Source organism: Lathamus discolor, chromosome 2 (assembly GCF_037157495.1).
Source record: "Lathamus discolor isolate bLatDis1 chromosome 2, bLatDis1.hap1, whole genome shotgun sequence".
NCBI classification, from domain to species: domain Eukaryota; kingdom Metazoa; phylum Chordata; class Aves; order Psittaciformes; family Psittacidae; genus Lathamus; species Lathamus discolor.
In genome coordinates, this window is record NC_088885.1 from 60,464,712 (window position 1) to 60,484,811 (window position 20,100).

The 20,100-nt window shown below is 68.6% G+C and overlaps 4 protein-coding genes across 6 annotated transcripts in view; 2 read left to right on the plus strand and 2 right to left on the minus strand.

Moving 5' to 3' along the window:
* The first annotated feature begins 50 nt into the window (after positions 1-50).
* Positions 51-2,354, plus strand: RARRES2 (retinoic acid receptor responder 2). Its single transcript, XM_065667092.1, has 5 exons — positions 51-314; positions 736-840; positions 1,710-1,814; positions 1,891-2,020; positions 2,227-2,354. The coding sequence occupies exons 1-4, from the start codon at positions 150-152 to the stop codon at positions 2,002-2,004; spliced, it is 489 nt and encodes a 162-aa protein (XP_065523164.1). The 5' UTR covers positions 51-149; the 3' UTR covers positions 2,005-2,020; positions 2,227-2,354.
* Positions 2,355-2,523: 169 nt separating this feature from the next.
* On the minus strand, positions 2,524-4,659 carry LRRC61 (leucine rich repeat containing 61). The gene is made up of 2 exons (XM_065667086.1): positions 4,623-4,659; positions 2,524-3,866 (listed from the first exon to the last, which is right to left on the minus strand). The coding sequence occupies exon 2, from the start codon at positions 3,837-3,839 to the stop codon at positions 3,015-3,017; it is 825 nt and encodes a 274-aa protein (XP_065523158.1). The 5' UTR covers positions 3,840-3,866; positions 4,623-4,659; the 3' UTR covers positions 2,524-3,014.
* Positions 4,660-4,872: 213 nt separating this feature from the next.
* ZNF467 (zinc finger protein 467) lies at positions 4,873-8,176 on the minus strand. Of its 3 annotated transcripts, none has more exons than XM_065667056.1 (4): positions 8,130-8,176; positions 7,402-7,482; positions 7,188-7,286; positions 4,873-7,014 (listed from the first exon to the last, which is right to left on the minus strand). In XM_065667056.1, exons 2-4 carry the CDS (start codon positions 7,472-7,474, stop codon positions 5,516-5,518), a joined length of 1,671 nt encoding a protein of 556 aa, XP_065523128.1. In that variant the 5' UTR covers positions 7,475-7,482; positions 8,130-8,176; the 3' UTR covers positions 4,873-5,515. The 3 variants fall into 3 exon arrangements, with proteins under 3 accessions (XP_065523128.1, XP_065523127.1, XP_065523126.1); XM_065667055.1 differs by having other exon boundaries at positions 7,988-8,175; XM_065667054.1 differs by lacking the exon at positions 8,130-8,176 and having other exon boundaries at positions 7,402-7,693.
* A 673-nt stretch (positions 8,177-8,849) lies between these two features.
* Positions 8,850-20,100, plus strand: part of LOC136009033 (SCO-spondin-like) — a 30,059-nt gene continuing 18,808 nt past the window's right edge. Inside the window, exons 1-34 of the mRNA XM_065669121.1 lie at positions 8,850-9,019; positions 9,120-9,215; positions 9,326-9,526; positions 9,619-9,701; positions 9,791-9,967; positions 10,042-10,253; positions 10,438-10,540; positions 10,698-10,856; positions 10,972-11,057; positions 11,156-11,278; positions 11,352-11,514; positions 11,600-11,840; positions 12,015-12,153; positions 12,260-12,386; positions 12,477-12,649; positions 12,740-12,961; positions 13,041-13,206; positions 13,830-14,088; positions 14,771-14,951; positions 15,026-15,120; positions 15,189-15,445; positions 15,527-15,661; positions 15,738-15,940; positions 16,027-16,154; positions 16,236-16,345; positions 16,479-16,628; positions 17,161-17,254; positions 17,339-17,736; positions 18,373-18,603; positions 18,678-18,845; positions 18,969-19,205; positions 19,323-19,461; positions 19,544-19,625; positions 19,709-19,925. Of these exons, the coding sequence (XP_065525193.1) occupies positions 8,850-9,019; positions 9,120-9,215; positions 9,326-9,526; positions 9,619-9,701; positions 9,791-9,967; positions 10,042-10,253; positions 10,438-10,540; positions 10,698-10,856; positions 10,972-11,057; positions 11,156-11,278; positions 11,352-11,514; positions 11,600-11,840; positions 12,015-12,153; positions 12,260-12,386; positions 12,477-12,649; positions 12,740-12,961; positions 13,041-13,206; positions 13,830-14,088; positions 14,771-14,951; positions 15,026-15,120; positions 15,189-15,445; positions 15,527-15,661; positions 15,738-15,940; positions 16,027-16,154; positions 16,236-16,345; positions 16,479-16,628; positions 17,161-17,254; positions 17,339-17,736; positions 18,373-18,603; positions 18,678-18,845; positions 18,969-19,205; positions 19,323-19,461; positions 19,544-19,625; positions 19,709-19,925 (5,725 nt within the window). The remainder of the gene's footprint in view (positions 9,020-9,119; positions 9,216-9,325; positions 9,527-9,618; positions 9,702-9,790; positions 9,968-10,041; positions 10,254-10,437; positions 10,541-10,697; positions 10,857-10,971; positions 11,058-11,155; positions 11,279-11,351; positions 11,515-11,599; positions 11,841-12,014; positions 12,154-12,259; positions 12,387-12,476; positions 12,650-12,739; positions 12,962-13,040; positions 13,207-13,829; positions 14,089-14,770; positions 14,952-15,025; positions 15,121-15,188; positions 15,446-15,526; positions 15,662-15,737; positions 15,941-16,026; positions 16,155-16,235; positions 16,346-16,478; positions 16,629-17,160; positions 17,255-17,338; positions 17,737-18,372; positions 18,604-18,677; positions 18,846-18,968; positions 19,206-19,322; positions 19,462-19,543; positions 19,626-19,708; positions 19,926-20,100) is intronic.

The window sequence follows — 20,100 nt, forward strand, 5'->3', positions numbered from 1 at the left end:
GGGGGGGGGGGCATACACGCTGCGCAAGCGGGGCCGGCCCCGGGGCGGAAAAGAGGGCAGATCCCAGGAAATCGGTTAATGAAAGACCAACACCGGCGGCGGGTCGATCGCTGCGGTTCCCCGGGGTCAGGCAGGCCCCTGCCGCAGGGATGAGGCTCCCATTAGCCCTCTGCCTGGGCCTGGTGGCCCTGGCTGCCGCCGGCCAGTCCCCGCTGCAGCGGCGGGTGGTGAAGGAGGTGCTGGACTATTTCCACGGGCGCAGCAGCGTGCATTTCCTCTTCAAGGAGCAGGCGGTGGAAGGGGCCGTCGAGCGGGTGAGCGCGGGGGCTGCGGAGGCAGCCGAGCCTCCGGCCCCGTGTCCCCGGGGATGGTGGGGAGGGGGTCGGGGTGACGGAGCGTCCTGGAGGAGGGCCAGGGAGCAGCCCCACGGGCACGGATGGTTGTGGGGGTCAGAGCTCAGCTACTCATTAACCACTGGCGCCTGGCTGCACCAGGAGCACCGACACTGAGCCTTGATTGTCAATTAGGAAGGGCTGTGGGCTCTGGGACCCCGAGTTCGGCCCTCCTCATGAGGTGCCAGCAAGCCGGATGTCCCCTTGGGGTTGGGGTCCCCTCGATGTGCTAAGCAGCCCCTGGCGCTGGGTTGGCATGGCACAGAGGGTATGGCGCTGACAGCCCCATGTCAGCCGCCCCATCCCCCTGCTGTGGCTGACCTGCCCTCCCGTATCCCTGCAGGAAGACTCCTCCGGAACCTTTGTCCAGCTGCGGGTCAACCTGGTGCAGACGGCCTGCAGCAAGCGGGCACCGCGCCGGCAGAACTGCAGGGTCCTGGAGAACCGGGTGAGTTGAAGCTGGCAGCAGGCACGAACCACAGGGACACAGCACCTCCATCTGCCCCCGCCCAGGGAGGGCTGGGGGGGACAGTGGCTCCAGCCACGGCACGGCGAGTGGCACGCAGGCTGGCCGGATCCCAGGCACAGCTGCAGGCTGGGGGAGACTGGATTGAGAGCAGCCCTGCAGAGAAGGACCTGGGGGTCCTGGTCCACGAGAAACTGAACATGAGCCGGCTGCAGTGTGCGCTCGCAGCCCAGAAAGCCAACCGTATCCTGGGCTGCACCAAAAGGAGCGTGACCAGCAGGTCGAAGGAGGTGATCCTGCCCCTCTACTCTGCTCTCGTGAGACCTCACCTGGAGTATTGTGTGCAGTTCTGGGGTCCTCAACATAAAAAGGACATGGAACTGTTGGAACAAGTCCAGAGGAGGGCCACGAGGATGATCAGGGGCTGGAGCACCTCCCGTATGAAGACGGGCTGAGGAAGTTGGGGCTGTTCAGCCTGGAGAAGAGAAGGCTGCATGGAGACCTCATAGCAGCCTTCCAGTACCTGAAGGGGGCCTATAGGGATGCTGGGGAGGGACTCTTCATCAGGGACTGTAGTGACAGGACGAAGGGTAATGGGTTCAAACTTAAACAGGGGAAGTTTAGATTGGATATAAGGAGGAAATTCTTTCCTGTTAGGGTGGTGAGGCACTGGAATGGGTTGCCCAGGGAGGTTGTGAGTGCTCCATTCCCGGCAGTGTTCAAGGCCAGGTTGGATGAGGCATTGAGCAACCTGCTCTGGTGGAACTGGAAAATCTTAAGGACCTTTCTAACCCAAACCATTCTAAGATGCTGTGTTGCTATGACATGAACATGCCATGCTCTCCCCGCAGAGGAAGCCGACCTGCCTGGCTTGCTACAAGTTTGACAGCAGCGATGTCTCCAAGGTGCTGGACAAGTACCACAACTGCGGCCCCAGCCATCACCTGGCAGTGAAGGTGAGCTGACCCCCAGCACCAGCACCAGCACCGGGCAGTGCCGCGGTGGGTGCCAGCACTGTTCTCTGCCCCGCAGGAGATCAAGCACCGGGACGAGGCCGAGTGCCGGGCAGTGGAGGAGGCCGGCAGGGGTGGGGATGCGCTGTACCTGCCCGGGATGTACGCCTTCTCCAAGGGGCTGCCAGCCTAGGCCCCAGCCCCTCACGGTAGGTGCCACCAGCAGCACCCCAGCACCCCCATTGGGATGGGGGGGAGGCTCCTCTGCTGTGATCAGAGCCGGACTGGGACCCCCAAGCAGGGGGCATCTCCCAGGGCTGCACCTCCAGGGCGAGCTGGCCCTGGGGACATGAGGTGGGTGACGGGGGGTGAGGGGTCCCGCTCGCAACCAGCCCCCCTCCATGTCCCCCTCCAGGCCACCGCCACCCCGAGGACATGGACACCACCCTGGGGTCCCCCCGCTTGCCGCCCCCCAGCACTGCGTGACCGCAGGACACCCCTTGCCCACCACAACTCAGCAGTAAACCCGGCTCTGGCTCCTGGTGTCGCTGCTGTTATTCCCATCAGGGGACTGAGGGGGCTCGGATGGGGGGGCTCCAGGTTCATCACCCCCCACCCGCTGTCCCCAGTGGGGAGGAGGGATGAGGAGCAAGTTCCCCCTGGCTGCTCGGTGCCCAGGACGACCCAGCACGGAGGGACCTGGGAGGACACATGTGAGGACAGCACGGCTTTACTGCACAGCCCCATGGTGGCCCCCAGGCCTCGTGATGTTTATGTGACATCCCCATGGCCCTGTGATGTCCCCCAGTCCCACGATGTCCTCTGGTCCCCATGACGTCCCCATGATGTGCCATGGCCACCACAACATCCCCCAGTCCCCACCATGTCCCCGTGACATCCTCTGGTCCCCACGATGGCCCCACAATGTCCCTGTGACATTCCCTGGTCCCCACAGTGTCCTCATGACATTCCCAGACCATCTCCTGGTCCCTGTGTGTCACCTCCCAGCCCCGCAGCCTCTCCTCCAGGCTGGACAGCTCAAGGCTGGCCCCAGGTCTCCAAGGCCATCGCTGCTCCCCTCACTGCTCCACCAGGCACAGGGAGCCCCAGGGATGGAGCAGAGCCAAGCGGCCCCATGGCTGGTACTGCCCCAGCTGCCCGTTCCCTCAGCTCCTCTGTCGATGGGGCTGGGCCTGCCATGGCTCAGAAGACAAAGGAGCTGGGGTCATGGCGGGTGCTGAGCGCCCGCTCCGCCTGGGCGATGGTGTCATCGGCGCGGCGGCCCAGCTCCCGGCACTCCTGCAGCACCTCCCCGAACTGCCTGTACGCCTCCTCCATGATGGAGCTGCGCCGCGGCGGCCGCGGCTCCCAGAAACCAGCCTCCACCCAGGGCTGAGCCGCGCGCGGTGGGTCAGCACCGGCACCGCCACCGGCACCGCCACCGGCGCTGTGTCCCAGCGAGCTGTCGAGATCCCGGCAGAGCTGGTAGAGCTCGCTGCCGCGGCCGGCCACCCGCTCGCCGTCGATGGCCTTGAGGCCGGGCAGCATGTCGGCCAGCGCGTCGCGGTAGGCGGCCCCGGCGCAGAGCGGGTTGTCGAGGCGGGCGAGGGGGTCGCGCAGGCGCAGGCTCTCGAGGCGCCGCAGCCCCGCCAGGCACCGCAGCGCCCGCAGGCTGCTCACCAGGTTGCCGGCCAGGTTGAGGCTCTGCAGGCTGCGGCAGGAGGCGAGCGGCTCCAGGCTGGACACGCGGTTGCGGGACAGGTTGAGGACAGCGAGGGAGCGGAGGGCGGCCAGCGGCCCCAGCTGGGCGATGGCGTTGCCGGACAGGTCCAGCCACTCCAGGTTGGTGCAGTCGCCCAGGCAGCCCAAGTGCGCGATGCCGCGGCCCCGCAGCCGCAGCAGCAGGATGGACTCCAGGGCAAACTCGCCAGTGGCGGCCTTCAGCAGCTGCGGGGTGATCCGCACCCCTTCCTCCTCCTCCTCTTCCTCCTCCTCCTCCTTGGCAGCCGCCTCGCTGTGACCCTCCATCCCAGCCAGGGACCCTGGATCTGTCAGCTTGACGGGGGAGAAAAAGGAGGGGATGGGTTATGGGAGAGGCAGCGCTGCACACCCTGAGACTGAGCTGTGGGGCTGGAGCCTGGGGGGGAAAATGGGGCTGGGGGCTGGCACCCATTGGGATGCTCTGGGGTGCATGGACATGTGTGGGGCACCTGTGGGGTGCACGGGTACAAGCGAGGCATGCTATGGGGTATCCCATGGATGCAGGGAGATGGGGACCCATGGGGTGCCCTGGAGGGTATGGGGACGTGTGGGGCACACAGTGGGGTATCCCAAGGGTGCAAGAACATGGGGACATGTGGGATGCCCTGAGGGGTATGGGGACATGTGCGGTACATGATGGAGCATACCGGGGTGCAAGGGCAGAGGGACGTACGGGGTTCCCTTAGCGCACGAGGCCACGTACTGGGGGGGCACCACGGGGTGCCCTGGGACATGGGGCAAATCACAAGGTGCCCTGGTGGCATGCACCGGGCAAGCCGTGGGGTGCTGGGACACGTGTGGGGCTTCCTGGGGGTGCAGGGACAAGTGTGGGGCGCACCGTGGGACGGGTATTTTGGAGGTGCAGGGACACGCGTGGGGTCCAGAGCCCGTGAGGGGCTGAGGGGGCCTGTGGACACGAGTGGGACAGATCCATGGGGGGCCTCGGGGGGTGCAGGACACGCGTGGGGGGCCCCCAGACCCAAACCCCCCTCCCCACCCCGGGTGTCCCCTGCTCCCCTCCGGCCCCGTTCCGCCCCCCCCGCAGCTCACCGCACGGCGGCTCCCGGCAGCCCCCGCGGTCCCTCCTCCCGTTGCCATGGAGACGAGCGGCTGCACCGCCCCCCCGGTGACCGTGTCCATCCCGTCCCCCCCCGAACCGGGGCCCCGCGCACAGCGACGGGACGGGACGGGACGGGACCCACCCGCGGCTCCCGCTGGCCCCAGCGCCCCCGCCGCGATACCGACCCCGGCACGTTCGAGCAGACCCGGTTTATTGGCGGGTCTGGATGGTCCCCCCCCGCCCGCCCGCCGGTTCAGAGCCACGGTGCCGCCGGCAGCCCTGGCGCTGCGCTCGGAGCCATGCGCTGTGCTGCCGGTGGCAATAGGGAACGGCACCGGAGCCAACCGGCACCGGAGGATGCGTCCTGGCTGGGTTGTGTGCGTAGGAGCTGGCGGTGAGCCCCACTGCGGGGTCAGCGGCCTGCGGGCGGTACTGAGGATGCATCGCTGGGAGCCGCCAGGATCCCTGGAATGTCCCAGCATATTCCAGTGCTCGGCCTTCAGGATTCCCTCCACACCTCACTTCTGCACACCCCAGTGCTCAGTCCCCAGGGACCCCGCACGTCCTGGCATGTCCCGGTGCCCAGGGACCCCAGCATGTCCAGACACTCGGCTCCTGGCACATCCTGGTGCTTAGCCTTTGGGAACCATGGCACATCCCGGCATATCCCAGCATGCCCAGTGCTCAGCCCCCCGAGTCCCTGGCATGTCCTGGCACTTGGCCTTCTGCACACGCGGCACATCCTGGCACGGCACATCCTGGTGCTCGGCTCCCAGGGACCCCGGCACACCTCACCACGTCCCAGCACGCAGTCCCCAGGGTCCCCAGCACATCCTGCTGCTCACACCCCGCCATCCCCATCCCAGCACCGGTCCTCCAGTACTCATGGGCAGATCGCAGTGGGTGCCGGCGCGGCGGGTGCCGTCCAGCTCTGCTGTGGCACGCTGTCGGCAGCGGTGGTGCTGGCAGTGGCGTGCGTGCGCTCGTGGCGCAGGAGGTGCGTCTTGCGGCTGAAGCTCTTGCCGCAGTGGGTGCAGATGTAGGGCCGGTGCCCGGTGTGCACCGCCTGGTGCCGCACCAGGTTGGTCTTGGAGCTGAAGCGCTTGCCGCACTGCGCACAGGCGTGGGGCCGGGTGCCGGTGTGCACCGCCTGGTGCCGTGCCAAGTGCGACTTGCGCCCGAAGCCGCGGCCACACAGCTCGCAGGCGAAGGGCCGGGTGCCGGCGTGCGCCTTGGCGTGTGCCACGAGGTTGGTCCGGGAGCCAAAGCGGCGGCCGCACTGCGGGCAGGCAAAGGGCCGCTCGCCCGTGTGCACCCGCAGGTGCCGCAGGAGGTGCTGGTGCAGAGCGAAGGCACGGGCGCACTGCGGGCAGGTGAAGGGCCGCTCACCGGCGTGCGCCAGCTGGTGCGTGGCCAGGTTGGGCTTGTGGCTGAAGGTCTTCTCGCAGTGCGGGCAGGCAAAGGGCTTCAGCCCCATGTGCCCCCGCAGGTGCGCCGTCAGGTGCCGCTTGTCGCCAAAGCCGCGGCCGCACTCGGCGCAGGCGAAGGGCCGGCCCTCGCGGTGCAGCCGGCGGTGCGATGCCAGGTTCTTCTTCCAGCTGAAGCTCTTCCCGCACTCGGGGCAGGGGAAAGGCTTCTGCTCGGCCGGGACGCCCTCGCCGTCCGCTGTCTCCGCCGGCTCGTCGTGCAGGCGCTGGTGCCGCAGGAGGTGCTGCTTGTGCGCGAAGCGGCGGCCGCAGCGGGCGCAGGGGAAGGGCCGCTCGCCCGTGTGCGTGCGGTGGTGCCGCACCAGGTGGGTCTTCTTGCGGAAGCGGCGGCCGCATTCGGGGCAAGGGAAGGGCCGCTCGCCCGTGTGCGTCTTCTGGTGCGAGCGCAGGTGGATCTTCTGCCGGAACCGGCGGCCACACTGCCCGCAGGGGTAGGGCCGCTCGCCCGTGTGCACCCGCAGGTGCCGCGTCAGGTGAGCCTTCTTCCCGAAGCCCTTCCCGCACTGCGCACAGGCAAAGGGCCGCTCTGGGGCCGGCGTCCTGCAGCACCCGTGGGGCTGGGGCTCGCCATCGTTGCCAACGCCATCGCCCGCCGGCAGCCCTGGGCTGAGCCGTGCCTGGCAGCAGCGCTCACAGCCACCAGCGCCGGCCGGGCTCTGGCCCAGCAGCGGCCACGGCGGCAGGGTGAATGCGGGCAGTGCGCCGTAGCCCAGCTCCGCCGGGAGCAGCGGCTCCGGTTTGCAGGCGCAGGCACCGACGCAGTCCGGTGTGCCCACGGTGTGGGGGAAGGCACCATCCGCGGCCTGCCCCGCCAGCAGGGCCTCAGTGCCGGGGCCATCCGGCCACTCTTCATCCTCCTCCTCCTCCACCTTCACCTTCCTCACCAGCCAGTCCCCTGCGGGGCACACACAGCCGGGTGGTGGGGCACAGTGCTACGGAGGGGTGGCTCCAGCACACGGGGACCAAGCCAGCATCCCCCTGCTGCCACCGTGTGCCCAGCAGTGCCGGGGCTGTGCCGGCCACCTGGCGGGTTTGCCGGGTGCTGGTGCCACCAGCCTGTACCCTCACCTGAGCAGCTGAGCTCCAGGCCCCCCAGCTCCCCGGCTGCCCCCAGCTCTGCGCTGTCACCCCCAGCCATCTCCTCGGCCTTGGGGACCAGCAGCTGCGCTGTGGAGACAATGGGTGCGAAGCCACAGGGTCCCCCACCGGCTCCCTCATAGCCCCTTGGGGACCCTGGAGCCCCGTGGGGTGAGGTGATGGGCAGGGAAGGGGCAGGACCCACCTGAACCGGCACAAGCCGGCACCTCCATCTCCTCCGCCTGCTCCAGCACCGGCTCCGGCTCTGGCTTAGCCATGGGGGACCCTGTGGGGTGGGATGGGCTGAGCCCCCCCCCCCGAGCTTCCCCCAAAACGGCAGCGGGGGACAGGCACCGCTGCCTCCGTCCCACCCAGGGGGTCTCAGGGGGTGTCAGGGATGGATGGGGGGGGCAGCAGAGGGGTGGCAGCCGGGGACACATCCCGGGGTGTCACCCACCAGTGGGATGTCCCCACCCCGCCCCATGCTCAGCTCGCAACCCCCCCCATCCCATTCCCCCTATGTCCCCCTGTGCCCAAGCCCCCTCTATGCCCACTACACCCCCCCCCCCAACCCCTTCTTTTCCCCTCTCTGTCCCACCACACCCGGCGCTTCCCCTCCCGACCCCCCCTCCGCCATCCTGTCCCGCCCCCCCCGGTTCCCCCGCTCCCTTCCTGCCCCCCGCCCCTCCTCACCCCCCTCACCTTCCTCCTCCCTCCGCCCTTCCTGACCCCCCCCACCCGTTGCTCCCTTCTTGCCCCCTCATCCCCCTCCCTCCGGGGGCCGCTCGTGCCTCCACCGCCGGTCCCGATCCCGATCCCGATCCCGATCCCGATCCCGGTCCCGATCCCGGTCCCGGTCCCGGTGCTCGCTCTCCCAAAACGCGCCCGTCACCGCAGCCTCGGGGCGGGGGGCGCTTCTCCCACCGCTCCTACCTGCCCCGCCGCCGCTGCCGTCGCGGGGCCCCGCCTCGCCCGCGGTGGCCGCCGGTCCCCCCGCCCCTGCCGGGTCCGCCCCCCCCATCCCGGGCACCGGGTGAACCGCTCCTGCCGCCCCCCCGCGCTGCCCGCTCCGTGTCCCGTACCCTCCCCCCCGTTATCCCGCACAGTGTCCCCCCGCCCGGGCCGTCCTGGACCGAGAACCGGGTCCTGTCCCCCCGCCACCGGAGGGGCAAGGGTTGGCGTTGTGGGTGGGGGGACACGGGGGGATATGGGGGGACCCACACATGGGGCTGGAGGTGGTGTGGGGACACGGGGAGAGACATGGGGGGGCTCTCTCATGGGGCTGGTGGCAGCGGGGACACAACCCTGGTGCTGGGTGTGATGTGGGGACGCAGGAAGACAACGGGGACCCGGCTGTGGGGCTGGCGGGGTGGGGGGGGGGCAAAGCCCTGTGGGCCAGCCAAGGGGCAGCAGGAGCCAGGAGCTGTGTCCCTGTCCCTGTGGGGCAGGTTTGGGGGTCCATGGCCCAGGCACCAACAGGCATTGCTGGGGTAGGGGGCTAGGCTATGGGTACCACGGTACATCTATGCTCCTAATGCTTAATCCCAGACGTGCCGGATCCAGGATGTGGCCCCACTGGGATGAGCCGCCCGGGGGGGCTCCAGATCCACTGTCCCAGCACAATCCTGGGGGCTTCACCCTGGAGACGGGGCGATGGGGGCTCCCATGGCCTCACCCCCCCACCACACCCGGCAGCTGGGCCCAATCGCCAGCCCCACAGCTGGCCCCATCGGGCAGCCCCACACCATAAAAGGGGGCAGCAGTGCTGGGGCTGGGGTTGTGGCAGTGCCAGAGCCAACCGGGACGGGGCGGGGAGCCCCCAGGTAAGAGGGGCCCTTTTGGGGAGTCCCCATCTTGGGGGTCTGCTGGTGAGATCCATGGGGGTCCTCCACTCGTGACACAGATCCCCCTTTGCCAAGGTAGCCGTGGCGGCATGACCATGGCGCACCGATCCTGGGTGCCCGGCGAGGTCCTGGCCTCCCTGCTGCTGTGCGTGGCTGTGGTGGAAGCAGCCACTGGGTGAGTCCTCAGTGCCACAGCCCCATGCCAGCATCTCGGATGCGGCGTGGTGCGGGGACACCATCCCCAGCTTGGTTTGGGGGTACGATGGTCACTGCCGTGCCACGCAGGCGATGGTGCGAGCGGACAGTGCAGGTTACGGCGGAGGAGGAGGTGACGCCGCGGCGCCAGGACACAGTGCCCTGCGCCAGCCTCTACCACTACAGCCTGGCGGGATGGCGGATCGACAGGGACAGAATGCGCCGGGTCTATGGTGGGGACCACGGCGAGCCCCAGTCCGAATCCGGCACCCCCCTCTGCTACATCTACCGGTGAGTGCCGGCGCGGGTGTGCAGTGCATGGCACAGGGGGGGGCACCAGGGCACCCATCCCCGTGCTGTGCATCCCATGCCTGATATCACAGCCCCCCGGAGACGCGGCCAGTAGTGTGGAACCGCACGGTGCTTGCCTGCTGCCAGGGCTGGAGCGGGCCCCACTGCACCGAAGGTAGGGATGGGTGTTGAGGTGCGGTGGCACCACCATGCCATTGTCCCCGGTGATCACCTGCGGAGACAAGGTGCTTCCCTGTGCTGCAGGAGAAGGCTTGCTGGGGCACTGCTATGGCACATGGCAGTGCCAGGACACTGCGGGCAGCCGCAACCTCTCTGCTATGAGCCTGTCCGAGTGCTGCCGGCACCCCTGGGGGCACAGCTGGAGGAACAGCTCCAGCTCCAGCGCACCGTGCCTCTCCTGCACCCGCTTGCCCCTCGCTGGTGGGTCTGGGGGTCCTGGGGGGGCTGGTGGGTCCCATGGGGTGCTGCAGAGTGGCCTCACCTCCCTGCTGCAGGAGAGGTGTCCCCACGGCCATTGCCTGCTGTGTCCCTGCATGGAGCGGTCGCCCATCACCGGGGCCTCTGGGCTGGCTGCATGACCTGGGCAGGGTCCCGCTACCGCACCTTTGACGGGACACACTTCCACTTCTCCGGCGAGTGCACCTACACCCTGGCGGCTGCTGCTGACGGCACATGGGCCATCGCCATCACTGCCGGCGATCCCCAGGTACTGGCTGTGGAGTGGGGTGGAGTGGAAGGGGGGTCCCTGCCTCCTCAGAGACAGCCTCTCTGGGGGCTGTGGGGCCATTGGTCTGCCCCCATGGCGTGCCGCGGCCCTGTGGTGTGGCTGTGGTGTCCTTGGCCATCCGCGGCTGCCAGCCCCGGCCCTGGCTGATGCCGTGCCACCGCAGGCACTGCACATGGCCTTCGGGGTGGGCACGGTGGTGGCCCAGGGACGGAACATCTCTGTGGATGGCGTGGCGGTGCCGGAGGGACAACCGTACCTGCACAACGGTGAGGGGAGGGTGGGTGGCCAGCCACTGGTGGCACTGGGTCTTGGTGGGGCCAAGACCCCCGATGGCACAGGTGATGGTGGTGGCAAAGCTGCAGCTGGGGGGATCCAGCCACTGCCTTGCCCCCATCCCAATCCCAAATCCCTGTGGTGCCGCAGGGATCAGTGTGACGTGGCTGGGTGACTGGGTGGCCGTGGCGAGTGCGCTGGGTGTGCGGGTGACCTCGGACAGGAGCCGGGCAGTCACGGTGACGGTCGACACCGAGCTGTGGGGCGGCACACGGGGGCTCTGTGGCCCCTACAACGATGACCCTGCCGGTGAGTGTCACCTCATGGGTGGCAATGCCCACGCGGGAGGAGATGCAGCGCCAGGGCCATGTGCCGGGGCCATGTGCCGTGAGCCCTACCTACCGCAGCCTCCCTGTGTCCCCAGATGACTTCCAGCAGCCCGGAGGGGACGTGGCCACCTTTGCCGCCAGCTTTGGCAACTCCTGGAAGATCCCAGACACCAGCCCCGAGGTACCGGGGCAGAGGCAGGTCCGGGGTGTGCCAGGACCCCATGTGTGCCTGGGGTCCCTGTGGGGTCAGCCCAGCTCTGAGGGTCTCCCCGGGCTCAGCCCCGCTGCAGGGACGTGGTGGAGCTCAGCCCCGGCTGTGCAGCGGGCGATGCGGCGCGGCAGGCAGCCGAGGCCACGTGCGGGAAGCTCTTGGCTGAGCCCTTCCGTGAGTGCCATGACAAGGTGAGGGGCAGAGCTGGTGCTGGGGCACTGGGGGTGCCGGGCCCGCCATCCTCACCCGCCATCCCCACACCAGGTAGACCCTGGTGGCTTCCACGCGGCGTGCCTGGAGCTGCTGTGCCGGGACGGCAATGCCGGGCACTTGCCGAGCCCCAGCGTCTGTGACACCTTCGCTGCCTATGCGCGGGAATGTGCCCGGCACCAAACCAACGTCGACTGGCGCCAGCCGGGCTTCTGTGGTAGGGATCCGGGAATGGGCTCCGGCACCGAGGTCCGACCCGCCAGGGCTGGTGCCGGTGCTGAGTGCGGTGCGTGTCCCGGCAGAGCGGCACTGCGGCGCGGGACAGAGGTTCTCAGACTGCGTCTCCTCATGCCCTGCCAGCTGCGCGGCTGTCGGCAGTGCCGAGGATGGGCCATGCCACCAGGACTGCGCCGGCGGCTGCGAGTGCACGCCAGGGCTCTACCGGGATGGGGCGGTGTGCGTGCCCCCAAGCACCTGCCCCTGCCACCACCGCCGCCAGCGCTACAGCCCGGGACAGAGCATCCGCCAGCGCTGCAACCGGTGGTGAGCAGTGCCATGGCTGGATCCAGCATCACCGGGCTGGAATGAACCCCACGGATGGGCACGATGCTGGTTTGGGGCAGGGGGAGGGCAAGCAGCCATACATCCATGCCCAGTGAGGTCGCGGTGTGTCCTGTCCCCTCCCGGTGATCCCGGTGTCCCCTCCTGTGCCCTCAGCATGTGCCAGGGCGGGCGCTGGCTCTGCAGCCAGGACCGGTGCCCCGGGGAGTGTGCGGTGCTGGGCGGCCACCACTACATCACCTTCGACCACCGGCGCTTCTCCTTCTCGGGCGCCTGTGCCTACACCCTGGTGCAGGTGAGGGCGGCCGCCGCGGTGGCTGTGGTGGTGCCGGGGCCGTAGGGACCTGCCCTGGGGTAGGAGTTGCCCCGGGGATCCCCACAGCAGGGTCTCTGTGCCCCAGGACTTCGTGGAGGGGCAGCTGCTGATCACGGCTGAGCACGAGGCTTGCGATGGCCACCAGCGCCTTGGCTGCCGCCGGTTCCTCACCGTCAGTGCCCGCCGGATCTCTGCTCGTCTCCATGGCACAGGTGGTGTGCAGGGACCCTCCCGGTGCTGCGGCGGGTGAGGGGTCCCGGCCCATGGCTGTGCCCTGAGGTGGCTGCGCTCTGCCGGCACAGGCGAGGTGACGGTGGACGGGCAGGAGGTGACGCTGCCCTTTGCCGGTGCCGAGCTGAGCATCCGCCGCGTGTCCTCGGCATTCCTGCTGCTCCAGACCTTCGGGGCCCACGTCCTGTGGGGGGTGGAGGCCCCCGCTGCCTACATCACCCTCCAGCCCGCCTTTGCCCACAAGGTCAGCCCCAGCTCCTGGTGGTGCCCGGTGGCAGAGCTGGGCTGGGATCCAGCTGTGGGATCCCATCCTGAGCCGGTGCTGGTGCGGTAGGTGCGGGGTCTCTGCGGCACCTACAACTGGAACCAGGGCGACGAGTTCACCACGCCGGCGGGTGATGTGGAGATCAGCGTCGCCGCCTTCGCCAACAAGTACCGGGTGTCCAGCGAGTGCCCTGCGCTCGGACCCGTCCCACCGGAGCCCTGCGGTGACTTTGCCGGGCGGCAGGAGCTCGCCGAGGCTGCCTGCGCCTTCCTGCAGGGCCCGGCCTTCCAGGTGCCACGGGTCCCCATCCCGGCCAAGTGGCAGCGCCCAGTGGCAGTGCCGTGGCCTGACTGTGCACTGCCACCCCCAGCCGTGCCACCAGGACGTGGACCCGGAGCCTTTCCTGCAGCTCTGCCTGCGGGATGCCTGCACCTGCCAGGACGGGCAGCGCTGCCTGTGCCCGGTGCTGGCTGCCTATGCCCGGGAGTGTGGCCGGGAAGGAGTGGAGCTGGTGTGGAGGAACCAGAGCTTCTGCGGTGGGGATGGGCAGGAATGGGATAGGAGAGTGGTGATGGGGTGGGATGAGAATGGGATGGGGATGTGAACGGGATGGGGATGGGGATGAGGAGGAGACGGTGATGGGATGGGATGTGGATGGAATGGAGATGGGGGTGAAGAGAAGGATGGGGTAGGACACTGTGAGGATTGGATGAGGCTGGGAATGGCATGGGATGGGACGAGAAAGGGATGGGATGAGAATGAGGATGCGAATGGGATGAGGATGGGGTGGAATGGGATGAGAAAGGGATGGGATGGGGATGGGGATGGGATGGGCTGAGAAAAGTGTGGGATGTGGGTGGGATGTGGATAGGATATGGATGGGATGTGATAGGGATGTGTTGGGGATGGGATGGGATGGGCTCAGAAAGGGATGGGATGTGGGTTGTGTGTGGATAGGATATGGATGGGATGCGATGGGGATGTGTTGGAGGTAGGATGGGACAGGATGAGGATGGCAGTGGGATGGGGTGGGATGGGAATAGGATGTGGATGCAGCCACCACGTGCCAGGGGGTAGTGTGGGCTGGTGCCAAGGCTGCATGGAGCATGGCAGGGCAGAGATGACCCTGTCAGCGACATCCCTACGTCTCTCCCCACAGATGTGCCATGTGGTGGGGGGCAGCGGTACCTGGACTGTGGCCGTCCCTGCGGCCAGACCTGCGCCGACCTGCGTGGTGACAGCAACGGGGCCGGCTCCTGCCGCGACCTGGACGGACTCTGTGTCCCCGGCTGCCAGTGCCCAGCCGGGCTGGTGCTGGCCGAGGGTGGGATGTGCGTCCCGCCCAGAGCCTGCCCCTGCCAGCACGGCACCACGCTCCTCCCGCCCGGCAGCCACATCCGCCGGAGCTGCAGCACCTGGTGCGTGGCACAGCTGGAGCCCAGGGCATGGCTGGGCTGGGTGGGATGGGGGATGCTGATCCGGTGCTGCGGGATGAGGCAGCGGCAGGAGGCGTGTGATGAAATCCCCCTATGGCCCGTTTGGGATGGCACCACGGGATAGGCGGCTTTCATCGCCCGTCCCTGCTGCAGCACACCGGGGCCACCGAGGAAGAGCCCGTCCCTGGCCCCCGGCATGGCTGGAGATGGACACAGTGCTGGGGTGGTGGGGATGGGATGGGGACGGGATGGGGTGGGCATTGGATGGTGATGGGAATGGGGATAGGATCAGGATGTGATGGGATGGGGTAGGAATGGGAATGGGATGGAGAAGGGATGGTGTGGGGACAGGATGGGACATGATGGAGCTGGATGGGACAGATGGGATAGAATGGGACAGGATGTGGTGGGATAGATAAAGTGGGACAGGATAGGACATGGCAAGACTTGTCAGGACACAATAGGATGGAAGGAAACAGGATGGGATAGGACAGGATGGGATAGGATGGGATGGGATGGGATGGGATGGGATGGGATGGGATGGAATGGGATGAGGTAAATTGGGGATGGGTGATATGGAGACCCTGGCATGGGTCTGGCTGGGTGGGGCCTCTCCAGGCTGGTGGGTGCCGGGTGCTGCCCTCACCGTACCCTGTCCCTGCAGTGTCTGTGCTGGCGGGTCGTGGCGCTGCACCGCAGCCGCCTGCCCCATGGCAGCCCTGTGCCCTGGGGGGCTGATCCATGCGCCGGGCTCCTGCCTGCGCCGCTGTGACAGTGCCGAGCCCAACGGCACCTGCGCCGGCATCACCGACGGCTGCGTCTGCCCCCCCGGCACCGTCTTCCTGGTGGGTGACCCCCTCTCCATGGGGATGTGCCGGAGAGGATCCACATCCAGCTCACGGGGGCTGTGTGCCGGCAGGACGGGCGCTGTGTGTCTCCGGCGGAGTGCCCGTGCCAGCACGGCGGGCGGCTGTACCGGCCCAACGACACCATCGTCCGGGACTGCAACACATGGTGAGACCCCGCAGCCCCACCTGGGACACCGGGCACACCGCGCCGGGGCTGAGCCCTGTGCCCCGCAGCGTGTGCCGGCAGCAGCGCTGGCACTGTAGCCGGGAGGAGTGCGCCGGCACCTGCGTGGCCACGGGGGACCCCCACTACATCACCTTCGACGGCCGAGCCTTCTCCTTCCCCGGTGACTGCGAGTACCTGCTGGCACGCGAAGCCGACGGGCTCTTTGCTGTCACCGCCGAGAACGTGCCCTGCGGCACCGGTGGCGTCACCTGCACCAAATCAGTGGTGGTGGTGATGGGCAACACCGTGGTGCACATGCTGCGGGGTGAGGATGAGGATGGTGGTGGGGGACAGGGACATGCTGGGGGGGGGTCACTGTCTCTGACAGCCTGCGCTGCCCTGGCAGGGAGGGATGTGACGGTGAACGGGGTCCCGGTGCGACCCCCAAAAGCCTACACCGGCACGGGGCTGGCGCTGGAGCGCGCCGGCCTCTTCCTCCTCCTCCTCACCCACATGGGGCTGACGGTGCTCTGGGATGGAGGTGAGACCCGCAGGGGAGGGGGTGCTCGGCACTGTGCCGCAGTGGGCTGCCGGCGCTGAGCACCGCACCGTGCCAGGCACACGGGTCTACGTCCGGCTGGAGCCGCAGCACCGGGGCCGTGTGGCCGGGCTCTGTGGCAACTTCGACGGCGATGCCGAGAACGATCTCTCCAGCCGGCAAGGGGTGCTGGAGCCCAGCGCCGAGCTCTTCGGCAACTCCTGGCGCCTCAGCCTGCTCTGCCCCGAGGTGGACGCCGCCGGCGCTCGGCACCCCTGCACCGTACGCACTAGAGTGGGCAGCCGAGGTGGTGGTGGCAGGGGGCTGGGTGAGGGATGGAGGCTCATGGTGGCACTGGCTCCCCCCAGGAGAACCCGCACCGGGCAGCATGGGCCCGCCGGCGCTGCAGCATCCTCCGGCAGCGGCTCTTTGAGCCGTGCCACGACGTGGTGCCGTGCCAGCGCTTCTACGACTGGTGCATCTTTGATGCCTGCGGGTAAGTGGGGTAAGCTGGTAAGTGCTGGGGTGGGTTGGGGGTCCCACAGTCCCCATCCCACCAAACCCACTGTGCCGGCAGCTGTGACTCTGGTGGGGACTGTGAGTGCCTGTGCACGGCCATTGCCACCTACGCCGAGGAGTGCGGCCAGCGCGGTGTCCATGTGCGATGGAGGAGCCAGGAGCTGTGCCGTGAGTCACCAGCCACTGGACAAGGCTGCGGGGGGTCCCGTGGCTGGACCAGACAAGTGGTGGGGAGGAAAGGGGGTGGATGCTGTGGGGCAGAGAGGTCCCAGCCTGGTCCAACCCTGGCCCCTGTCTGCAGCCCTGCAGTGTGATGGGGGGCTGGAGTACAACCCCTGCGGACCCCCCTGCCCTCCAACCTGCCACAACCTTGGCCACGAGCCCCCCGAGCGCTGCCGGGACCTGTCTTGCCTGGAGGGGTGCTTCTGCCCCCCAGGGAAGGTCCTGCACGGTGAGGCTGGGCGCTGGGGTGCCTGGTGTGGGCTGGCGTGGGGTGTCAGGGGCAGCGTGGGGTGGTGTGGGGATGGTATGGAGCTGCATGGTGTGATGTGGAGCCAGCACAGGCTGGTGTGGGGCTGGCATGTGGTGTCATGGACAGTGTGGGGTGGCATGGAGCTGGTGTGAGGCTGTATGGGGTGTTGTGGGGCTGATGTGGAGCTGGTGTGGGCTGGTAAGGGGGTCATGGGTATGGCATGGGGCTAGCGTGCGGATGTGTTGGACCATCATGGGGCTGCATGGGATGGTGTGGGGTTGGCATGGGGCTGATGTGGGGACCGCCATGCTGTCCTTGCACCCAGCTCCCTCCTCCTGGCCGTGGTGCTCGGTGCTTTGACCCCTTCTCAGCCCGTGGCTCCGCTCCGTGTTAGAGGGCCTAACCCAGCCCTGTGCACCAGGTGTGGTGCTGTCGGCTCAGCCTGGCTGGGCCCTGTGCCGGGGCTGGGTCACCACGGCCCAATGCTCCCTTTCCCCCTCCCCACGGGCAGACGGAGGCTGCATCGAGCCCGACGAGTGCCCGTGCTTCTGGGACGGCTTCTCCTTCCCGGCCGGTGCCGCGGTGCAACAGGGCTGCAAGAACTGGTGAGTCCGTGCCTGGCACTGGCCCGGCGCAGCCATGGGGACCCCGGGGAGCACGGTGGGGCTGAGCCGCCGCCATTCCCGCAGCACGTGCGCGGCGGGTGGCTGGCACTGCCCATCCTCACCGGAGCCGTGCCCGCCGGCGCCGTGCGCCGCGTGGGAGTTCTCGTGCCGCGCCGACGGGCGCTGCGTGCCGGGGGCCTGGGTGTGCGACAACGAGGAGGACTGCAGGGACGGCTCGGACGAGGTGTGCGCCCCGCGCTGCGCCCCGCACCAGCACCGCTGCGCCGGGGGGCAGTGCCTGGCCTGGGGCGCCCGCTGCGACGGCGTCCGCGACTGCGGCGATGGCTCCGACGAGAGCGGCTGCCCCACGGCCTCCTGCGCGCCCCCCGAGTTCTCCTGCGCCAGCGGCCGCTGCATCCCCCCCGAGCGTGTCTGCGATGGGGAGCTGGACTGCGGCTTCGCCGACGACTCGGATGAAGCAGGCGAGTGGCCCCATGGCTGTGCCTGGGGGTCCCAGGTTGGGCGGCGTTGTGGGGGTCTTGGCGTGCAGGAACGCGCTGACAATGGGTTGCACCCCACAGCGAGGTGTCCTGAGCCCCAGTTCATTGAGGGGCTGTGCCCCGTGGCAAAGGGGTCTGAATGCCATAGTGAGGGGTCCTGAGCCCTCTGACACTGAGGGTCTGTGTGCCCCATGGACAGGGGGTCTGAGCCTCATGGTGAGGAGGCCTGAGCGCCCCATCCCTGAGTGACTATGCGCCACGGTGAGGGGTCCTGAACCATGTGTCCCTGGGGATCTGTGCCCCATAGGGAGAGAGTCTGAGTTTCTCATCCCTGGGGGTCTGTGCCCCATGAGCAAAGGGGTCTGAACACCGTAGTGAGGAGTCTTGACCCCCATGACCCTGGGGGTCTGAGCCCCACAGTGAAGGATCCTGAGCTCCCCATCCCTGGGGTCTGTGCCCCACAGTGAGGGGGTCTGAGCACCCTCTCCTGGGAATTGAGTCTCACGGCAAAGGGGTCCCTGAGCCCCAGTTCCTGGCTGACTGAGGGGTCCTGAGCCCCCGGCCCCTGGGGGTCTGAGCCCCATGGTGCGGGGTCCCTGACAGCTGCCACCACCACAGGCTGCAGCCCGAGCTGCGGCGCGGGTGAGTTCCGCTGCGCATTGGGCCGCTGTGTGCCGTACCCGCACCGCTGCGATGGCCGCGACGACTGCGGCGACTTCAGCGATGAGCGCGGCTGCGTCTGCCCCCCTGGGCACCTCCAGTGCCCCGACGCGCAGTGCCTGCCCCCAACCACTGTCTGCGACGGCCACCGGGACTGCGCCAACGGCACCGATGAGGAGTTCTGCCCAGGTGAGGCTCAGCCCCACGCCGGAACCCCCCAACCACGGTGGCATCGCCCCATGGCAATGTGTGTTTCCCCCTAGACCGGGTGACCTGCGTCCCCGGGGAGCTCCCGTGCCCTGATGGCTCCTGCATCAGCGAGGCTGCGGTTTGTGATGGTGTCGGTGACTGTCGCGACGGCTGGGATGAGAGCCCGGCGGGGTGTGCGGCAGCACTGCCCGCTGCCGTGCCCACCACCAACACCTCGGCAGGTGAGGGGCGATGGTGCTGTGGGGCAGCCGAAGCCCCACACGGCACCGCATGGCCCCTGCACCGGGATGGTGCGTGGTGGGGACCACGGGGATGGGCATCCCATGCTGCCCCACTGCCCGCAGCACCGGCGTGCGGCCCCTCGGCCTTCACGTGCGGCAGCGGAGAGTGCGCACCGCGGGGCTGGCTCTGCGATGGCGAGGCCGACTGCCGCGACGGCAGCGATGAGCTGGGCTGTGCTGGCGGCTGCGAGCCCGGACACTTCCCCTGCGCCCACGGCACCGACTGTGTCCCCTATGGACACCTCTGTGATGGCGTCCCGCAGTGCCGCGACCGCTCTGACGAGAGCGAGGACCACTGCGGTGAGCCAATGCAGCTGGGACCCCCGGCGTCCCCTCCCCGGTGACACCCAGTGTAGGGGGACACCCCACGGTGGTGGTGTCCATGGTGGGGTCTCAGTTGACGGTGCCCCGGCGCAGGTTCCACCGCCATCCCGCCGTGCCCGGGGCACTTTGCCTGCGATGGTGGCCTCTGCCTCAACTTGTCGAGGGTCTGCGATGGGGCCACCGACTGCCCCCGGGGCGAGGACGAGCTGCTCTGCGGTGAGGGCAGGGGGCCGTGGGCTGTGGGTCGGGGATGGGGATGGACGCCCCCCCACGAGCACCCCACTGTGGACCGTCACCTCCGCAGGGAGCCGCAGCCTCACCAGTGAGAGCAACAGGACGGGGGGTCCCTGTGCCGAATACGCCTGCAGTGGGGGCGAGTGCGTTGCCTTCCAGCAGGTATCTGGGTACAGGGACCCCCAACCCGGCTCTGGTGCTGCCATTACCCCCCTCCGTGGCTCAGCGCTGCCCTGGTGTTACAGGTGTGCGATGGCATGTCGGACTGCGGTGCCGGTGGGGAGGATGAGCGGGATTGCGGCGAGTGGGGGCCATGGGGGCCATGGGGCACCTGCAGCCATTCCTGTGGCCCCGGCCTGCAGCACCGCACACGGGGCTGCCGCCAGCACCGTCCTGGAGTGCTGCACCGGTGCCGCGGGCAGGCTGCGGAGCAGCGGCAGTGCTTCAGCATCGCCTGCCCCGGTGAGCCCGGCTGTCGGCAATGGGGGGCTGGCGCTGGGCGGGGGGGCCGTGGTGGCAGCAGTCCAGGGGGACTCTGGGGTGCCGGGGGGGGTTTGGGGGTCCTTGTGGTCGGGGTGCCAAGGGGGATTGGGGGGTTTCCATGGCGGAGGTTGCTCAGCAGTGTAAGGGGCTTCCC

What these genes read in the sequence shown, in the direction of transcription:
- RARRES2 (XM_065667092.1), top strand. Translation starts at nt 150, where the DNA reads ATGAGGCTCCCATTAGCCCTCTGCCTGGGCCTGGTGGCCCTGGCTGCC. An exon ending in TGGAAGGGGCCGTCGAGCGG is followed by an intron (nt 315 to 735) that starts GTGAGCGCGGGG and finishes GTATCCCTGCAG; the next exon opens with GAAGACTCCTCCGGAACCTT. An exon ending in GCCATCACCTGGCAGTGAAG is followed by an intron (nt 1,815 to 1,890) that starts GTGAGCTGACCC and finishes TCTGCCCCGCAG; the next exon opens with GAGATCAAGCACCGGGACGA.
- LRRC61 (XM_065667086.1), bottom strand. Translation starts at nt 3,839, where the DNA reads ATGGAGGGTCACAGCGAGGCGGCTGCCAAGGAGGAGGAGGAGGAAGAG.
- ZNF467 (XM_065667054.1), bottom strand. Translation starts at nt 7,636, where the DNA reads ATGTGTCCCCGGCTGCCACCCCTCTGCTGCCCCCCCCATCCATCCCTG. An exon ending in GCCGGCTTGTGCCGGTTCAG is followed by an intron (nt 7,287 to 7,401) that starts GTGGGTCCTGCC and finishes TTGTCTCCACAG; the next exon opens with CGCAGCTGCTGGTCCCCAAG. An exon ending in CCTGGAGCTCAGCTGCTCAG is followed by an intron (nt 7,015 to 7,187) that starts GTGAGGGTACAG and finishes TGTGCCCCGCAG; the next exon opens with GGGACTGGCTGGTGAGGAAG.